This window comes from Panthera leo, chromosome B1, assembly GCF_018350215.1.
Source record: "Panthera leo isolate Ple1 chromosome B1, P.leo_Ple1_pat1.1, whole genome shotgun sequence".
Taxonomy (NCBI): domain Eukaryota; kingdom Metazoa; phylum Chordata; class Mammalia; order Carnivora; family Felidae; genus Panthera; species Panthera leo.
Window position 1 is genome coordinate 76,890,869 of NC_056682.1, and position 21,779 is coordinate 76,912,647.

The following is a 21,779-nucleotide window of genomic DNA, read 5'->3' on the forward strand; positions in this document are numbered from 1 at the left end:
CATGTTACCTTGCTATTATTCTTATATTTGAGTTGTCAGGATTTTATAATTTAGTAAGAATAGAATAAAAATTTAACTTTAGCTCCAAAGTAGCATCTTTTGTTTTGTTTTTAGTTTGATTTTCTTGTTTCTTTGGGTTAATAGATCAGTATTTTCTAGGTTACCCAGGTATTATAGAAGTGATGGGTTTAGTTGAATGGACGGAATTGATGTCTATTAGGAGAATCATACAACCTCACTGCAGAGGCTGTATCAGTGGGGATCATATCCTAATAAAGAAAACTGAAGCATATGTGTGGTCACAACCAATGCTTGTCATTATGCCATGAAAGCCTTAGGATTGGTGATCAAAGCAATGGGCTTATCCTGAACTGTGGTATAACCTCTGGTTGAACCTTTCAAGTTTTTATTTTAGGAGATGATAAAGTATATTTTGACCATGTTACCTGCCTCTATGACCCATCTGCCTAATTAAAAGAAAGGGATTAAAATTATTGTCAGCAAGTCAGAAGAAAATGTGAATTATAAGTATCTCTGTCTTCTGTCTGTGTTTTTTGCTTCTCATTTGCCGCTGGTGTTAGAAAGAATTCCTGAGCATATGTTTTTTATCCAGGGCAGAATGTTCTGTTCTGATGAATATAAAACATACTTCACTTTGTAAATGTACATTAGAAGTATTAGACATAATCTTTGACTCTGTTACTAAATATCGTCTGTCAAAGGAGATAATTTGAATTTAATGTTTGGTATTGAAGTATGGTTCTTAGGAAGATACTTTTAGGATTAAGATGGAATTCTGCAACGTATACGTGAATGTCACTATATCCATAGTAAATTTTAGGCATTATATGTACTTTTTTGTCAAGTGTTGTTTGTATCTCAGTTGAGTTCAGTGTATTTGTTTTATAGTAAGAGGGTATTCAACTCCTATCAACTGATTTATTTATGCAGATTTTCTTTTAATGAGGTTGTAACATGTTTTAAGTGTATACGGTCCCTTCTTTACTCAACTTAATTGTGCTTACTTGATTATGTCCTTGATATTACATGTAGATTCTTTGTAATCTTTCTCTTCACTGTTAATTTCTTAGAAACATTTATATCATTTTAAATTCATGTTCATTTTTAAAATTTCCTAATGGAAAATTTTTTTCTTATGAAGAAAAAGCTGAAATTCATAGCCTGGCATTCAGGGCTTTCCACAGTTTGACCCTACCTATATCTCCAGTTTCATCTGCCACTACATGTATACAGTCCTCTCTAAACCAATTAAATTGTTCTTCATTGATCATTGGAAACAAATGATAGGCACATTTCAATCTCTGTATTCCCCTTCTCAGGACTATTCTCATCTTTCTTCTCTGATTATTTATTTTAAATACCATTTTCAATCATTCATTCAACAGAGTTTTTCTGAATGCCTAATATGGGTTACACACTGTGCCTAGGCTGTGGAGGTTTAATGCTGAACAAGATAGATAGTCTTCAATCTCATGGAACCTTCAATTTAAAGGGAGATAGAAGCAGACAATTACAGTACTGTTTGATGAACACTGTATTAGGGAAATACAATGTATTATGCTCTTTCCCTAAAGGTTTCTCTGTCCACCCCAACATTTATGCATCATTTTCTTTTTTTGAATTTCTGGAGTGCTGTTTGTTCCTACAACCAGTTTCCTCCCAATAAATGTATCCTTTCACTCTTATTTAGAAATTTAGATAATCATGTCTCTATATCCCAGATTTTAACACAGTTTTCTGCAAAGAACAAAAAGTAAATGAATACTTCTTTGTGATAATGTGTTCTATTACCCTTCAGAAGCCTACCTAAGGCTTAATAAAATAATGAAATAAGAGGAACTTCTTTAATGTTTTATTCTTTAATATTTTTAATTTTTCAAATATTTTAGCTTATATTTTCTTATTCATATATAATTAACATCCACCGTTATATTAGTTTCAGGTGTACAATATAATGATTCAACAGTTCTATACATTATGAAGTTTTATTCTTTTAATGAAAGTAGCATTTACATTATATTTCTTCCCGTACTGCATTCTTCCTACCATTTTGCCTCCTTAGAAATAATTATCACTGAGAAAAAAAGAATTATCATTGAATATATTGATATCTTTTTATGATTGGAGCATATATAATTCATAATTACCAACTACTCAAGTGTATAAGAAATGTCCCAATATGAATTCACATCTTCTTCATATTAGGCTAGTGGGAAATTCATTCACAGTCATTAGAGAGTAGAACAGGGACCTCTTATTCCAGGCTTATGTGATACCTAGAAAAGTGGCCCTCACATCTTCTGTCCATCTTATTCATTGGTTGTATCCTCATGGTCTTTTGGAAGCAGGCAGCTCTGTTTGGGTTAAGAAATACTCGCTGATTACAAAGACCCTGGTGCCAAGGGACTAGCTTTCCTAAGTGCACCATCATGAGCCTACCATGTTGGGCAGTTGGGCAGATTGTATGTACTGGCACTTGACTGAAGGAAGGAATAGGAGCTGAAATCCAGCCAGTAGCATACTTACCAAACTAAGTACCCTTTTGCTCCATTAGTCTAGAAGGGTTACCTTTTTCTAATCCATAAATAGGTACTATATGAGCAGGCAATGACCCTGATCACCGCTTGCTATCCCCTGGGTTTTAGCTTAACCTCTTCATCCCCACCTCTCCCAAAAGCCGATTATATATAGATTTTGAGAAATATGTTTCTCTAATCTTGGGGACAACCTCCCTCTTCTTTAGCTTCTATCTTTAAAAATACTAACTTTTGAGGGGCGCCTGGGTGGCTCAGTTGATTGAGCATCCGACTTCGGCTCAGGTCATGATCTCACAGTTCGTGAGTTCAAGCCCCACGTCGGGCTCTGTGCTGACAGCTCAGAGCCTGGAGCCTGCTTCCGATTCTGTGTCTCCCTCTCTCTCTGCCCCTCCCCTGCTCATGCTCTCTCTCTCTCTCTCTCTCTGTCTCAAAAATAAATAAAACATTAAAAAAAATACTAACTTTTGAAACTGCTTCTTCTGGACAGCTTACATAATTGGTTCTGTTTGCTTAGACTTGCACAAAAGACAGAAAAAAGGGTGTCTTCAAGAGGCTTCTGCTGTAGACCCTGCAAATGTCCTGGAACTGTATGACTACTCTTTTGAAATTGGAGAGGTTTGGGTTGAGAGGTAAAAAATAGAGATTTAATTCATATCTCACTAAAAAGTGAAATATTAAGCTTAATTTTTAATAAATGTTTAATTTTGAAATATTTTTATAATGCCCACTGTATAACATTTACAGGATATCCTTAGAAGGAAGTCACAAATAAAATCTATGGTAATTAAATGGAAATTGATGACTTACTACTTTCTTGCCAGCATAATAGACAGTATAGATCTGAAAGTTTACAATTGTGCACTAAAGACTTCAAAAGTATAAAATTGCTTTGTTTATATCTTTCATTAAAAATTTATTTTGGGGGGCACCTGGGTGGCTCAGTCCGTGAAGTGCCCAACTCTTGATTTTGGCACAGTTCATGATCTCCTTATTCGTGAGTTCAAGCCCTGCATTGGGCTCCTTGCTGACAGTGCGGAGCCTACTTTAGATTCATTCTCTCTGCCTCTCTCTTTCTCTCTCTCTCTCTCTCTCTGCCCGTCCCACACACGCTTGCTCACACGTGCTTTCTCTTTCTCTCCCCCCTTCAAAATAAAATAAAACTTTAAAAATTATTTCATTTTTGTTTTATGTGCATTTTTTCTCTATTAAATTAAGTGAATTTATATGTAAGGCAAGCTGTTAGTATTAAAGCAACAAAATAATTTAAATTCATAATAAATTTATGTGTTTAAATACAGTGAGCTGGGAACAAACTATATTTCTGTTAGTTGAATTTAGAACTTGTAAAAGAACGAGAAAGGGCATTTCTATTTTGAGCAAGTATGTCTTTGTCAATTTGTTCAGCAACTTGAATAAGATGACACATGTGGAAGATAGAGAAAAATATACAAAATCATAAGAATTTTTGTGCCATACATAGGAAGATTTGAAGACTTTCTTTGTATGAAAATTGTTATGAAGTATCACCCTGTTTGATTTCTGCTTCCTAGATGTGGTCTTGAAAAAGAGGATACTTTTTATGTATTTTTACTATGCAGTGTATATATTTCATTTATAATAAAAATGACTGCTCTCCCAAATTTTAAAACTTGGGAGAAACCTAGTATCTAAAATTCAGCCGTTGTCATTGTTTTGAATCTAGGAAAATTATCACACATGAGCAGAGTCAGTATAACAGGCAAAAGAAAGGCAACATCTTCTAATCAGGAGAACCTTGGGGTAAGGATGGGGGCAGGCAGATGTTATTGAAATTAAAAGAATTTGTATATAATTAGGCCAAAATATGCTTTTGATTTTGAATACACAGGTGTGATCCTCCCTCTTACTGTGAACAAGATTTGGGAGAACATTCTTCTTTTCAGCACAAGTAATTTGGAGTGAAAATAAGACATTTTGGTACAATTTTTCAAAGTTGTAATTTATTGAATGTACACTTTAGCAAATTAGTAATAGTTATAAAGTGAATTACCTTCATATTTGGGTAAATGATAATTATAGCATAGTATAAAATTCTTCTTGATTAATTTTATTACATAAAAATACTATATATATAGTATATATACACATAATAATTTTTTTCAGCAAAGCACTTTCTTATGGAAGAATGAAAAATCTTTTTTACTTTTAAAAAATTACTTTGAACATATATTAAAAACTTGTATTTAAAACGTTTAGTATTGGGGCGCCTAGGTGGCTCAGTCGGTTGAGTGTCCAACTCTTGATTTAGACTCAGGTCATGATCCCAGCATTGGGCTCTGTGTGGAACATGGAGCCTGCTTGAGATTCTCTCTATTCTGCCCCTCTTCCCTGTTCGCACTCTCTCTCTTTCTCTAAAATACATACATATGTGCATATATTATGTATACTGTTTAAGTAGAACTCATGCTTATTTTGACGAATAAGGGCATAGCCTTTAGGGTTTGACAGATCTTGATCTAAGCTCTAAATTTATCATAAGTCAGCTGTGTAACCTTAGGCAATTTACTTAACTTCTTTGACCCTTAGTTCATTTTTAAAATGAAGGTGATATGTTGTAAAGTTCTTAAGATTAATTGTGGTAAGATTTATTAAGAGTTTATTTTAGAGTCGCCTGGGTGGCTCAGTCGCTTAAGTGTCCAACTCTTGATTTTGGGTCAAGATGTGATCTCAGTTTTGTGAGCTCGAGCCCCACATCGGGCTCTATGTGACCACGCAGAGCCTGCTTGGGATTCTCTGCCTCCCTCTCTCTCTGCCTGCCCCGCCCCCAACTCATGCTCCCTCTGTCCCTCTCAAAAAAAATAAAATAAAATAAAAAAAGAGTTTATTTTAGCACCTGACTCATCTCATGCAATATCAAACATATTGGATATAGCTTTTTGTTTACATAAAAATAACACACATACATCTTTCCTCTTTTTGTCGGTTAAGACTTAAGATGCATCATTTTTGAAGATGAGAATCTTAATATTTTTGCATGATCACTGTGTCATTTCATTTATGGTTTAACTTCTAACAGGGTTCTTCCTTTTTTAAAAAAAAAAATGCCCAATTGAAATGTTTTTCAAGTCTAATGATCAGGTGATTGTCAGGCATTTGGAGGACAAGCTCATTTTTACCCTGCTTAGTTAATTATTGTGATTGTAAACAAAGGATGTACAATTCAAAGTCAAGCAACATTTCACATGGATGACCGAGGTGATAATAGCTTAATTCCTGCTGGATCTTTTTTCTTTACTCTGGAGAGTTCACACTGACCTTGTCCAAAATCTGATGACCTCCCTATTTTACTCAACTGTTTGGAAAGCCAGGCCTGCCATAGCTGGCCCTGAGGGGGTATCCTAAAGACCACTGAGTCACTGACCCATGTCAAGACTGGATTTAAAGTCTGATCTACAGGACCTCTGAAATAGTTATACATGGGGCTTATTGTACACAAAAACCCTAACTAGCTTCATTTTCTGCTTATAAAATACCTTAATGAAGTATATTTTAAGTGTTCTTAATAAAGTCATATATTTAATTTTACCAAGTTTTTTATTGCAGATCATTTTTTTAGACTCCTTGTAAATATTTTTTCTCAAAGGTAGTGTGTTACAACTAAACTTGAATGTTTTAAAATGTGAGCAAAACATGTTGTTAAATCATAGCTAAATGTAATGAATACTATCCTGGTTGATGAAGGGACCAATGCAGTTGTGTTTTAATACTTTTAAAGATTTTGGTCTTTTGGGCAAAAATTCCACATACTTCATAAAAAATTTACTTTAAGCTGTAACAGCATGTTATTCTCTGTTTCTGTTTTGTCAAACCTCAAATAATACTCAAATGTTGGTATTTAAGAGTTTTGAGTTACGAGAATTGTCCTAAAAGGAAGCACATGCCAACCGGTAAGGTGTTAATATTTAAATTTGGTTGGATGGGAACTGTCTACCTTAACAGTAACTTTGTGATAGATCTGTGATAGAGAAAGGAAAAACTTTCTTGTGTTTATTTTGTTCTTCTTCTGCACAAAAGGAAATGACTATGCCATTTTATGAATATCTAGTCAGTATTCTGCAGTTTATAATATGATGATGTCTTTTATTTTTATATAGGAGTTGATTCCTGAATTTTATTATCTTCCTGAGATGTTTGTCAACTTCAATAATTATAATCTTGGAGTGATGGATGATGGGACAGTAGTGTCTGATGTTGAACTTCCTCCTTGGGCCAAAACCTCAGAAGAATTTGTTCGCATAAACAGACTGGTAAGATAGTAATCATCTACTCTGTCTGTCATGAGCCTTTTCTCAAAGTATCTTTCATGTGTTGGTATAATCATTAACCCTTGCTCTTCTCAACAAAATTGTAGTTGATAGAGATAACTGAAAGTAACAAAATAGTTCATGAATCTCCATATATATTTTATTAAATTTTATTGACTTGAAAAGTATAGTGGTTTTTTGTACTTTTATGTGAAATGTAGGTTACTAACCTTCATATGCACATGATAATTCAGAATTATAAATCTGAGCATGAGAGGGAGAGGGGCAGAGACAGAGAGGGAGACACAGAATCCAAAGCAGGCTCCAGGCTCTGAGCTGTCAGCACAGAACCCAGTGTGAGGCTTGAACCCACTAGCCGTGAAATCATGACCAGGCGCCTCAGAATTATAAGGGAAATTATAAGTAAAACTGGAATTGTATGCTTCATGAAACATGAGTTTCTTGTACTAGGTAAAGAACGTAATCCTGTGCTCTGGGATAGAAGGCCACTGCACATTTTGGTAATAGAAAAAAGATTTTCAAGTTATATTATTATTATCTTTAATTAATATATATATATATATAAAATATATATATTATATTATTATCTTTCTTTAAAAGGAAATCTTCATGTAATATTCAGAACATAAAAATTTAAAAACTTAAAAGCCCAGTAATCATTATTTTCTTCAGGCTCCTCTCTAGTGAACTCTTTAAAATCCTCTCACGTGGGTTCTAAATTATTTTATGAAAAAGTTCTGTCTGTCCGTTTTTGCCTTTAAGTTTCATAAAAGTTTGGAGTCTGGGACCTTTATTCTCAGTTTTTAAAAGTAGAATCTCGGGGCGCCTGGGTGGCGCAGTCGGTTAAGCGTCCGACTTCAGCCAGGTCACGATCTCGCGGTCCGTGAGTTCGAGCCCCGCGTCGGGCTCTGGGCTGATGGCTCGGAGCCTGGAGCCTGTTTCCGATTCTGTGTCTCCCTCTCTCTCTGCCCCTCCCCGTTCATGCTCTGTCTCTCTCTGTCTCAAAACTAAATAAAAAACGTTGAAAAAAAAAAATTAAAAAAAAAAAAAAAAGTAGAATCTCTGTCATACTGATATTAAAAGTGAAATCTAGGAGCACCTTGCTGGCTTTGTTGGTAGAGCAACTCTTGATCTCAGGGTTGTGAGTTCAAGCCCTATGTTGGGCAGAGAGATTAGTTTAAAAAAAAAAAAAAAAAAGAAAGCTAAATTCCATCGTGTCTTTAATTTACACTTAAGGAAAATTATTGCATTTTAGTTTTCTAAGTGACATTTCTTACCTTTTATACTAACATTTATATATTTTTTTAACTTTTGTTTATTTATATTGAGAGAGACAGAGACAGTACAAATGGGGAAGGGGCAGAGAGAGGGAGAAAGAGAATCCCAAGCAGGCTCCATGCTGCCAGCGCAGAGCCCAATGCAGGGCTAAAACTCACGAAACCGTGAGATCATGACCTGAACCAAAACCAAGAGTCGGATGCTTAACCGCTGAGCCACTCGGGTGCCCCTCAACATTTATATTTTAATCCTGTCTTCCAGATCCTAATTGCAGTCCCATTGTTACTGAAATTTCACATTTTATGTATATTGGAAGTAATGCAGGGGAAATGGAAAGAACATAGTCCTTGGAGTTAGACCAACTTTCTAATCTTGAATAAATCACTTTGCTAATTATGGGACTTTAGGCAGTTTAATCTTTCTGAGCTTTGGTTTCCTTATATGTAGTCTGAAAATTATGAATATAAAATTGTAATTATGTATGTAATATTCTTTGGCTTACAGTAAGCACTTAGAAAGTAGTACCTAACATCATTCTATCATAGTCCTCAGGTACATGTTTTATTTTACTTTTACCCCATGCAATTTGGAAGATTATAATTCAAATGAGAGCCCAACACAAAGCTTAGTTGTAGCAAACATTGAAGGAGATGTCAGACTTTTAAATGTGACAGTTGTCTATGGCTGTGTGATTCCCTCCCACCCCTCAGAGACTATTGGAAGTCAATAGAAGGTATAGTTATACCACAAGTTCTTTTTTTTTTTATTTCAGTAATTGCCCTTTTGAAGTACATTTATTGAGGTATAATGTATATACCATAAAATTAATCTTTATTTTTTTTAACATTTATTTATTTATTTACTTTTTCTTTTTTGAGAGAGAGAGTGTGCACCTGCAGGGGAGGGGCAGAGAAAAAGGGAGAGAGAGAGAGAATCCCAAGCAGACTCTGTGCCGTCAGCAGAGCCTGATGTGGGACTGGATCACATGACCCATGAGATCATGACCTGAGCCAAAATCAAGAGTTGGATATTTAACAGATTGAACCACCCAGGTGCCCCAAAATTTACTTTTAAAAGTGCACATTGCTTTGAGTTTTAGAAAATTTAGACAATTGTATAACCATCACCACAATGCGGCTTTGGAACACTTACATCACTTGTACCTGTTTGCAGTCAGTCTCTGCTCTGGGACTTTTTGTCTCTATAGAGACATTTTTTTCTAACTTTTTTAGAAATTTTATATAAATGAAATCATGTAATACGTGCCTGGCTTCTTTTATTTAGCATGATATTTTTGAGACTCACCCATGTTGCATGTGTATTACGGCATATTGTATTGCTGCATAATATTCTATTGTATAGATATAATACATTTTATTTATTTACCAGTGTATGGACATTTGGGTTTTTCCAGTTTGAGGCTATTATGAGTATTTGCATATGTCTTAGGGTGAACATCTGGTTTCATTTCTCTGGGATAGATACCTAGGAGTTTCCTTGTTGGGTCACATGATAAGTTGCTAAGACTTGGTATTGTCAGTAGTATTTATTTTAGCTGCTCTAGTAGGTATTTCGTTATAATTTTAATTTGCATTTCCAAATGACTAGTTATGTTGACTGCCTTTTCACAGGCTTATTTTGTAGTCATCTGTGTTTGTTTTTTTAAAAAAATTGTTTTTAATATTTATTTTTGAGAGAGAAAGAGGGAGCGCGCACATGTGCAAACGGGGAAGGTGCAGAGAGAGGGAGACAGAGGATCTGAAGTAGGCTCCTCCTCACTGTGAGCACAGAGCCCAATGCAGGGCTTGAATCCACAAACAAGGAGATCTTGACCTGAGCTGAAATTAAGAGTTCGCTGCTTAACCAACTGAGCCACCCAGGCACCCCCTGAAGTGTTCTTTGGAACTATTCGTATCTTTTGCCTATTTTTAAGTTGAGTTGTTTTTCTCATTATGTAATGTAAGCAATCTTTACATATTCTTTGTGAAAGTTCTTTATCCGACATATGTTTTGTGAATAATTTTCTCCTAGTCTTGTCTTTTCATTTTTAAAAACATGTTCATTTATTTGTTTTGAGAGAGAAAGAGAAAGAAAGAGAAAGAGAGAGAATCCCAAGTAGGGTACACACTCATCACAGAGCCTGATGCAGGACTCGATTCTGCAAACCATGAGATCATCACCTGAGCTGAAATCCAGATTCGGAAACTTAACTAAGCCACCCAGGTGCCTCTGTCTTTTCATTTTTTAATTTTTCTTTTGAATCACCATTTAAAAAAAATGTTTCACTATTAGGTAGATAGGAAATAACATTTATATAACATTTGAAAGGTATAAATAATCATTCTCATTCTTCAGGAATATATTTTAAAGAAAAAAGCTTAAATCATGTTCAGATCATTTTATTATTGAAACACTTTCTTAAATATGATTTAAAATTTTAAGTCTCAAGGGAGCCAAATCTCGATTAATTATTACCATATTTAGTACTATTAAGAGTATGAAGAGGTTTGTTAGAGTGTTTACTTAAATCTGGTCCGAAGGAAAAAAACATTTGAATAAGTTATATTAAAAGCTTTTCAACATTATTTTGACAATTAAGAGAATTTAATTGTGTAAATTGGGCAAGCCCCTCTCTTCATAGTACTTCCTATCTCTGCTCTCACAACCTTTACCTCAGAAGAGCCAGATCTTTCGAGATGGGCTTCCCAAGGGCACCATGGAAAAGAAGGTTAACAAATTGTTTTCAATAAGATTTAGGTTTTGCCTGCCATTTTGTATGAAATTACATACAAAATAGTATTTTACAACTGCATGTTTATTATAACTTAGAATTAACTTTATTAAGCATTTGTGCCAGTGATTCCTCTGTGAGTTATACAATGTCCTCATAGTTCAGGCTCTGAATGAGCTTTCATTCTTAAAAGAACTGTATAAAAATTTCATTGCAAATTAAATGCAAACATAGAGTCAAATATCAAATCTCTCATCTTTTACATTTGTAACTAGGAAAGATACTTGATTTTACTTACATGTATCTTTATGAAAGAATTCAATAACTCATTCATTCTTTCAGAAATATTTATTATACACCTGTGATGAGCAAAGCTCTCCTAAAGTGCAGTCTGTATTGATTCATTTTATAATTTCCTCTTCACTTTCTACAAGTGATTAAATTATTAGTATGGTATTTTATGTATCTGTTAGCATGTTATCAAGTAAGGATTTTATCCTCCTCCTCTTTTTGGTTGCCTCTTCAAGTCCACAGATTTTATGCAATGATTGTAGCTCATGAAATGCATACTACTTTGATCTGTGACCTTTTTGTGGTGCTAATCGGGTTCCTGATATCATTATACCTTACTCATTAATCATATTTCCTGCAGCCCGTCAGGCAGCCAGACAGCACAAGTCCCTGTTTTCAGCCCTCTGTTGGCAGGTTTCTGCTTTTCCAGATTATTACAGACGATACTTTGGCTTCTCATAGCCAGAGCCACATCAAGCTGTGTGTTACAATTAAAGTCAGATGGTCCTCAGGTTGAACAGGGATATAGTGTTGCAGCTGTCTCTCTTCCTGGAACAAACCAGCACCAAGAACAGATGATCTATAGGACAGTGAATAATAACAGATTGTACAGTACTCGCTGGTAGCAGGGGATCACAGAATTAATTAACTGACATACTCGTTTTAAGATACCCAGCACGTCTTTTTAATGTATTTGTTTGCCCAGATATTAATTCAAGGGGATAGGATATTTTTAGTAGCATGATTTTGATGGTGGACCCGTAATGCCACATTTTCTATTTTTGTTAGAGGGCCCTAACTACTATCTTACCTTAACCAATTTAATTCTCAGAGCTTTCTGCAAGTAATGAAGATCTAAATGTAGGATTGGCAAATTGGCTAAAGTGTAGGATTTATGGACAGAAGACAATATCCTGTGTATTTTAGAAGGAAAACCCACCTAGGTCTGATTAGTCTTTCAGGTAAATAAATTATATTTTCTTTGTTCTGAACAATTAGAATCAGGGTAAAACCCAAACAATCTTAACTACATCCCAGAGATTTGCCTGTGTTATTTAATATTACCTGAACCAGAAAAAATTTTTTTATTCCAAAACTGCTTCAGAAATACAAATGAGAAACAGGCTTTCATACTTTAAAATAATATAACACTGTATGAGTTCAGACTGCTCATCAATTATCTTTACGATATAATGCTCATGTTATGGACCTATATTATATTGCCTCTTACAACCCTGGAGTTTTAAGTTGAAATTCAAGAGACAAAGAAACCCATACTCTGAACAGTAATGATAGGTCTCTTTATAAAAGTTGAAGTGGAGCATTTTGTTTTAGCCAAAGGATGTATAATTTATTCGCATTTTAATAAAGATAATTCTTTCATTTACAGGTATTTATTGAGCGCCCATGTTTGTACCAGCAAACTAGATTCAGTGAATAAGACAGATGATATCCCTACTCTTTTGTAGGTTACTTCCTTTTTGATAACTTAGATTTTTGAAGTAGAAGCTTCTCAAAGGCTGAGAGGTGGCATGAATCTAATAAGCAAGGCTTCTATTGATGGATTATCCTGAGGTTTTCAGTTAGAATCACATTTGCTTTTGTGTATCTTCTATAGCTTTTGTCTTCTCTACTATTTCAGAATGGTGACATGAGTAGTTACGTCCTTGAGAAGGTAAAGAAAAATAAAATGAGTATCTTATCTCCTTTTCAGATGATACATGGACAAATTAAAAATGATGATATCTTTTTATATTATTGTCTGAGAAAAACATTTTCAGATTTCTCAACCAACTTTGTTTTTTTCTTATCTATTGCTAAGATTTAAATTTATTCACCTTAAACCTTCATAGATCTTTTATCTCTGAAGGAATTAGGTCAGTATTTCATAACTTCTTTTGAATTTGGAAAATTTACAAATCTTAAGTGATGACAGAATAGTTGAGACTATAAATCTCATGTCCTTAATGAAAAACTGTTATATGTACATAATGGCAAGAGCTGAAGCTTGAGATGACTGAGTTTGAAGTGATACAATTTTACCATATTATGTCCCAATTTTCAGTGTTTAGCAACACTGTAAGGTTGAGAGGTTTGAGATTTGAAAGGGTTTGCACTTTTTTTTTTTAACCTTTATTCACATCTTTGCTTCCATTTTTGAGGAAAATGGCATTAAAAAATCTTTCTAAAGAGAGCTGACCAGGCAATATTTTTCTGTTCTTTGGGATAGAATCAACAGGGGCTAACATAATTTTTTGATACTGTTCTTTTTCCTGTTGACTTTTCATTTTCTACATTGATAGTGATGTGGCCAAGAATGTAAACAGCCATGATGGCTGTAGTTGGTGATCATTCTCAGCTATGGACATAAGCCTCCCACCCTTTCTTTACTCCCTGCAGTGGTCAGATCCAGAACTCTGGGGGGTGGAGCAGATATGTGTGAAGTTTGAAAAAAAAACAAAACACCAAAAATACTGTTGGTTTGCTTTTGCTCCTGGTATGTAACTTTGAAAATTCTAGTTTGAAAAGGACATCTAAGTAGAAAAAAAGATGTTTGATGTTGTTAGGTTATTAATTCTCCCCAAACTTACTTATAAATTAAATGTAACTATCAATTCAAGGCCCAATAGGTTTTGTTTGTTGGAATATGACAAACTGGTAATAAAGGACAAAGGACCAATTATGGCCAAGACCTTTTCTGAGAACAAGAACAGGTTTGGGGGCCTTGCTGTATTATATATCAAGAATTATTATAAAACTATAGTAATTAGGGGAAACCAGGAGAAAGTAGACTAACTGAAGTGAACACAGAACCCAGAAACAGGCCAGGACATCTATTATGTTGCAGATCTTTGGGGAAAAGAAGGACTTTTGATTTCATGCTGAGATAGTTACTGTATTAGTTTCTTGGGTGGCTGTAACAAAGTACCACAAACTGAGTGGCTTAAACAACAGAAATTTGTTGATTCCCAGTTCTGGAGGCTAGAAGTCTGAACAAAGTTCAGTAGGGTTGGTTCCTTGTGAGTGCTGTGAGGGAAGAATCTGCTTTAGGCCTTTTTTTCGTTCATATGCAGTCATCTTCTCTCTGTGTCTTGTCTCTTCACAGCATTTTCCCTCTATGCACATCAGTCTCTGTGTCCATATTTCCCCTTTTTATCAGGACGCCACCCATATTGGATTAGGGACTCACCCTACTCCAGTATGACCTCATCTTAACATAAATAATTACGTAAGTGATGATCCTATTTCCAAATAAGATCATATGTTGAGTTACAGAGAAGTTAAGATTTCAACATATGAATTTGGGGGAATATAGTTTATCCCATAATCATATCAATATGGAAAAAATAGATCAGAACTGTTCTTATGCCACAAACAAAAATTAAAGTATATTGATGCTTTAAATATGAAGATAAATGATAAACTTTTAGGAGATAATACAGAAGGATTCCTTTGTGAAATAGGGAAGTTTTCCCTATTTGAAATAGGGAATAGGGATCTTGAAATAGGGAAGTTTTCCAAACAAGAAACAAAAAGTGAAATATGATATATCACATTAATTGGATTTTGGATATTAAACCAACCTTGCAGTCCTTGAATATATCATACTTGGATGGTATAAATCTTTTTAATATATATGGTATTTTGTTGTTTTTGTTAATATTTTGTTGAGAAATTATTACTTTTGAGGATGTTTGCATCGGTGTTCATGAGGAATATTGGTATATAGTTTTCTTATGATATCTTTGACTTTAATACCAGGATGATATTGGTCTCATAGAATAAGATATGGTTAAGTGTTTCTCTTTCCCTACTTTCTGAAAGACATTTTGAAAATATTTGGTGGAATTCACCACTGAAGCCACTGGACATGGGCTTTTCTTTGGAGGAGGATTTTTATTGTATTGTATTGTATTTTGTTTTAATTTATATTGTTTTATTTTATTTTATTAAGTATTTATTTGTTTTAAGAGAGAGAGGGAGAGAGAGCACATGAGTAGGAGAGGGACAGAGAGAGGAGAGAGAGAAACCCAAACAGCCTCCATGCTGTGCTTGGAGCCCGATGTGGGGTTCAGTCCCACAACCATGGGATCACAACCTGTGCCAATATCAAGAGTTGGATGCTAAACAAACCAAGCCACCCAGGCGTCCCAAGAAGGAAGACTTTAAATTACCAATTCAGTTTTGTTTTTGTTTTTGTTTTTTTTACTTGTTACATGTTTATTCAGACTTTCTAATTTTTTTCTTCACTCGGTCTCAGTAACTTGTATGTTTCTAGGAATTTGTCCATTTAATCCAATTTATTGGTTCAAAGTTGTTCATAATATGCCTTATTTCAATTTCTCTAAAGTTAATAGTGATGTTACCTCATTCATCCCTGATTTTTGGTAATTTATATCATCTTTTTTTACTAGGTCAGTCTTGCTAAAGATTTGTCAGTTGTGTTGATCTTTTCAAGGAACTAGCTTTTCATTTCATTGGTTTTTCTGTATTAGTGTTTCTGTTTTTTCTTTCATTGGGGGATCACCCTAATATCCATTATTTCTTTCCTTCTGCTTGCTTTGGGTTTAGTTTTCTTTTTTACTAGTTTCTTCATTTGGGAAAGTAGGTTTTTATTTCTTTCTTTCTTACTAATACTGGCTTTTATAACTAGAAGTTTCCCATTATGTACTATTTTTGCTTGCATCCCCTAAATTTTGATATTTTGTTTACTTATTTTCATTTGTCTCATAACATTTTCTGATTTCCCTTGTGATTTCTTTTTTGACTTATGGAGTATTCAGAAATATATTGCTTAGTTTTCAAACATTTATGAATTTTCCAAATTTCCTTCTGTTTTTCATTTCTAATTTAATTTCATTGTGATTGGAAAATATACTTTGTATAATTTCTGTTGTTCTAGATGTGCTGACACTTGCTTCATGATCTAGCATATGGTATGTATTGGAGAATTCTCCAATTGCCCTTGAGAAGAATGGGTATTCTGCTATTGAGTGTTCTATAGATGTCAGTTGGTCAGATTGTTTTATTGTGCTCAATAAATTTATTTATTTATATAGAAGATATATCTTCTATATATTCACTGATTTTCTATCTATTTCAGCCCATTTTTACTAGTGGGATGTTGAAGTCCTCAAATATTACCATCTCTTCTGTCAGTTTTCGTCTCGTGTATTTTTGATGTTAGGTGTATATGTTAGTTTCCCATGACTGCTGTAACAGATTACCAAAAACATGGTGGCTTAACACAACAGAAATTTATTCTGTGAAAGAAGTCCAAAATGAGTATTACATACCCTTCAGAAGATCTCCACCTCTGCCCTCACATCACCATCTCCTCTTCTATCTGTAGTGAAATCGAAGCTAAGACGGGAAAAAATACTTACTAATTTTATTTGCTACTCTTACCTTGATAGAAATATTCCAAAATGAAAAAAAGTATCTCACATACTCAGCATCATGTAGGAAAGAGATAATTCCCAAGTAGAAAAAGTTCTGTAGTATTGAAGTTTGTATTTTCAAATACCAATGTTTTTCACGGTTTCTCTTGAAAAAAAATCTTTTTATAAAATGGATTACACATTTCCCTGTCTCTTAAGCAGAGAATTCTGAACTTAAATAGCCTTTTGTGGAATACTCATTGTTAAATATTCAGATATTTTCTGTGATGTCCTGAAAAGTTATTGAGATATATAAAGCTTTTTGTTCCTTAGCTAAAATGACCCACATTCCTCTGCTTTCTTTTAGCTTTTCTGTCAGCATTTCAGAGTTCTTTCCTGTGTCAGCTGTCACTTCCTATCACTTTTCTCTGCTAAGGTTTCCATCTTTCTTGGAGCTGTTATATTATTTTATGCATATATGGCAAGGTAAAAGTCTGAAGGATGACCTAGTGACTTCCACCTTTAAAGCTCATAAGCCTTATACTTGTTTTCCTCGTGGCCTTCAATTGCCTTGAGTTTTGATATGTTCTAGATCCTCTGAAGACCTGAAATCTGAATTCTGGATAAATGAAACATAAACTGTATTTTGTTTAGTGACATATTATTATGTTTTATACAAGCAAAATAAAGTGAAATGATACTATATCCTAGGTATACTACATTCATGTTGGAAAAACATCCAAATCTGTGTTTATTCTGGAGTATAAAACTTTCAGTGACTTTCTGCTAACATTATTAATATTTTGCTAAAATATTAACATAACATATAAAGAGAATTTTAAATTTTGTTAGAATAATAAAATAATTCTTCCTCACATATACCCCATCTACATAATTCTGAAAAGCGTTGTGTCTAATAGTGATTTCTCATCCCTGCAGACTTCAGCTTAGTGTGTAAGTGTGGGAGAATGCAGATTTCTTTTTCTCCTGACCTAGGAACATAGAGTAGTTGGTAGCTTCTAGCTTCTAGAATACCTACAAAAGTTGTGTTAGCATCTAGGTTCTAGAATAACTTCTAGTTCCTAGGTTATGTCATTATTTTCTTACCACAGTCCCTGCCACATGCTATTCCTATTTATTGCAATGTGACTCTACTCCTTTTCTAACCAAACTGTATCTTAAAACTCATAACCTTACCCTTCTTACCACCACCTCCTCAAAAAGCAAAATAAAACAAAAACTTGCAAACAGCTTTTCTCGTAACTCTCATCTTCCTCAAAATCTTTCATAAAAACCTGTACATATTACCCTACGGCCTTCCTATAACTCGTTCTCAATTTGGTTTTCTACATGTATGACTCACAGGCTGTTGGTTACTGGACCTTCTCTTCCTTTTTATAAATAGAATCCTGGTTTCAGGTGTAAACTGTATCACTTACAGTAGTGTATTTTATTTTTTTTTTAATTTTTTTAATGTTTATTTATTTCTGAGGCAGAGAGAGACAGAGCATGAGTGTGAGGGAGGGGCAGAGAGAGAGGGGAACACAGAATCCGAAGCAGGCTCCAGGCTCCGAGCTGTCAGCACAGAGCCCGGGGGCTCAAACTCACAGACTACGAGATCATGACCTGAGCTGAAGCCGGACGCTCAACCGACTGAGCCACCGAGGCGCCCCATAGTAGTGTATTTTAAAATGTAGCACATGGAAAACACAATCTGTATCAGAATCCCCTGGAAGGACAGTTACTTACCCATACAGTGATTTTTTTTTCGCTTATATTTGTATTTCTGAAAAGTTTTGGCTGAGAGAGAAAGTGCTAGCCAGAAAGAAGAAATTTGCTTATTACCTTGACAGTTATTTTCCTTGTGACAAATAATTTTGCTTTATGTGTTACCACTTGCATATTTGTTTAGTGCAAGTTAATAACCAAAATATCCATCAATAATTGGGATGTGAAAAAAATTTAGGCAATGGCCATGTTAGACTGATTCCTTTACTCTCCAATACAGTTTTTCCCACTCTCAGGCTGCACAGAAATTCACTAATGCTTTCTTCCAGTACTTGCTTCCCTTTTTCACATTTAGGTGTCTGATCCTTGGTTTCTGGTATGAAAAACAGATCTAAGTTTATCTTTATTCATACGGTTAGCCATTTATTTTGAAGTTCATTTTTTCCCACTGTTTTGAGGTTGGAAGGGAGTGTAAATCTCCTTTTCTGGCAATTACCACTGAACCCCCAGGATAGTACAGAATAAGTACCAAACAAATAATTGATGAATAAATATGTGAATAATTTAATTCATTTCTTTAAGTTGTTGAAGTACCTTAATGTGCTGACTTGAGGGAAAAAAATAAACAAACCTCATTTTTGGTGAATTTAGTGCTTATCCAGAGCAATTTAAGTTCTCTAGAGGTTAGAATTAAGAAGGAGAAGGAGGAGGAAGAAGAGGTAGATTTTATAGAAAATTTAACCTTTGTGTAAATCATCTTAGTAATGTGCTGCCAGGTACAGTTGGAAATTCTCCTTTCTGCCAGGGACTAATGACAATGGTTGAAGAAGAAAAGTGAGACTAATGGGCTCACAATGTGAGACTGGAAGTTGAATTCACAGATGAATGCTTACTCACCTAGTTCTTCTCATGACCACCGTTGCTTCTGGCAGTGCTCTGTAGGGCTGGGAAGACATTGCCTCCGGCAGCTTACTGCCTTTGTTTCTGACACTGAGTCATGTCACCCACAGTGGCAGTACACCTGAGAAGTTATCTTTGCTGTGGGTTTTCTTCTGCCTGTGGATGCTGTCATGTAACTCTCTGCACAGTGATACCCAATAAATGACTGATTACTGTGGTATTTATATCTGTTTTATTTGCCAATAAGTGGTACATATCCAACAAATCTTTTTCCAGCTAAAACGTTTGTGTAAACCAGCAAATTTCCTTGGTTATAGTAGCCAGAAAGTGACCTTTTACACACACACACACACACACACACACACACACACACACACACACACAAAAAAGGAAGGAAGGAAGAGGATTGTTTCATTCTTTTCCAGCATGATTATTTTTTTATGGTCTGGTTGATTCTTTTCACTCTATATTTTAGAACTATCATTAGAAAATAAACTTTAGGTTGTATATCATAGTACCTTCAATGCTAAGGAACAATGAATGGTTGTGAGATTATTGTATAAATATGAAAAAGTAGTCTAGTTTTCTATTAACAGGTATTTCAAATAAGTGTTAGGATATTTTCTGTAAAGGGTAGATATTCTGGTTTCTTTTTTTTTTTTTTTAATTTTTTTTTTGAGAGAGTACATGTGTGAGCGGGGGAAGGGCAGAGAAAAGGGGAGACAGAGGATCTGAAGCAGGCTCTGAACTGAGAGGAGAGAGCCTGTTGAGGGGATTGAGCCCACGAACCATGAGACTGAACTGAAGTCATACACTTAACTGACTAAGCCACCCAGGCACCCCTGTGGTTTCTTATTTTTAAGCAAAGGCAAATTTAGTTTGCATTTTTTTGTAATAATAAATACTATATTAAATGTCATAGTGCTTGAATTTTACATGGTACATCTCATATTTTTCTGAGGTATTTTAGAATTCCTTGCTTAAATCCATTCCTGAATTTTCTTTTTTCTTTCTTCCCTCTTCCTCCCTTTTTCTCTTTTTTTCCTCATTTTTTGTTTACATATCTATGCCCTACTTGAACATGAACATTAAAATTTTTTTCTACATTTTATTTGAGAATATTTTTAACCTACAAAAAGTTGCAAGAATAAAAATAGCACATAGAACATTCATAAGCTCTTTGCCCAGTTTATTGGTAAGATTTTACACCCCTCTCTTTTTTTTATCTGAGCTTTCTCCTTCTCTTCTGTTCTCTTCTCACTCTGTGTGTGTGTATACACATATGATACACACACACATATCTAAATACAGCTGACCCTTGAATAAAAGGGTGCTAAGGGTGCCAATACCCACCCATTTGCAGTAAAAAATCCACATATAACTTTGACTCCCCAGAAACTTTGAATCTCCGAATAGCTTACTGTTGATCAGAAGTCTTACCAATGTCATAAATAACCAACACACATTTTTCATGTTGTGTGTTATATACTGTATCCTTACAGTAAAGTAAGCTAGAGAAAAAATGATATTGGGAAAATTATAAGGAAGAGAAAATACATTTATAATACTGTATTATATTCATACTGTAAGTTCATATATTTATTGAAAAAACACGTATAAGTGGACCCATGCAGTTCAAGCCTATGTTGTTGAAGGGTCAACCATATATGAATATATATATAAAATACACACACACAATACTTTTACTGAATCATTTGAGGGTAAATTACATGTTTCATGATCCTTTACCCCCCCAAACTTTAGTATATGTGTCCTAAAAATAGGGATATTTTCTTATATGACCACAGTAACACTTACCATTTCATAAATTTAAATTAATCCAGTACTTTAATGTACTTTCCATATGTCTCTTTTGTTAGTTGACTTAATAATGTTCTCTGCAGAATTTTTACCCTACACTACAGGATCCATTGTAGTGTACATTATTACTTTTAGTTGCCATGTAAGTTCTTAGAAGTCACTTTTCCTATAACCCTACTGTACTGGTTTCCTGGGGCTGTTCTGACAAAGTACCACAAACTGGATGCCTTAAAGAACAGAAATTTATTGTCTCACACTTCTGGAAGCTAGAAGTCTGAGATCAAGGTGTCCACGGGGTCATGCTTCCTCTGAAGACAGGAGGACTCTCAGTTTTGTAATTCCATGTCTTGCAGCAGCATAACTCTGATCTTCATATGGCATTCTCCCTGTGTGCATGTCTGTATCTGTGTCCAGATTTTCTCCTTTTTATAAGGACACCAGTCATTGAATTAGGGCCTACCAATTGACTTCAGTTTAACCTCATTACCTCTCTAAAGATCCTGTCTCCAAATAAGGTCACATTCTAAGGTACTGGCGGTTAGAACTCCAACATCTTTTTAGGGAGAACACAACCCATAATACTTAACCTTATACATACATATTAAATATGTGTATTAGTTTGATAGGGCTGCTGTAACAAGTACAACAGACTCGGTGGCTTAAACAATAGAAATTAATTTTTCCATGGTTCTGGAAACAAAGTCCAAGATCAAGATGTTTGGCAGGTTTGGGTTTCTTCTGAGCCCGGTTCCTTTCCTTGCAGATGATTGTCTGCTCACTGTGTCCT

The 21,779-nt window shown here is 34.7% G+C and overlaps 1 protein-coding gene across 2 annotated transcripts in view; it reads left to right on the top strand.

Annotated features, from left to right (window-relative positions):
• LRBA (LPS responsive beige-like anchor protein) overlaps positions 1–21,779 on the top strand; it is a 794,075-nt gene that overhangs the window by 635,419 nt on the left and 136,877 nt on the right. For both annotated transcript variants that reach the window (XM_042935320.1, XM_042935319.1), the window contains one exon: positions 6,692–6,844. In XM_042935320.1, the coding sequence (XP_042791254.1) occupies positions 6,692–6,844 (153 nt within the window). The remainder of the gene's footprint in view (positions 1–6,691; positions 6,845–21,779) is intronic.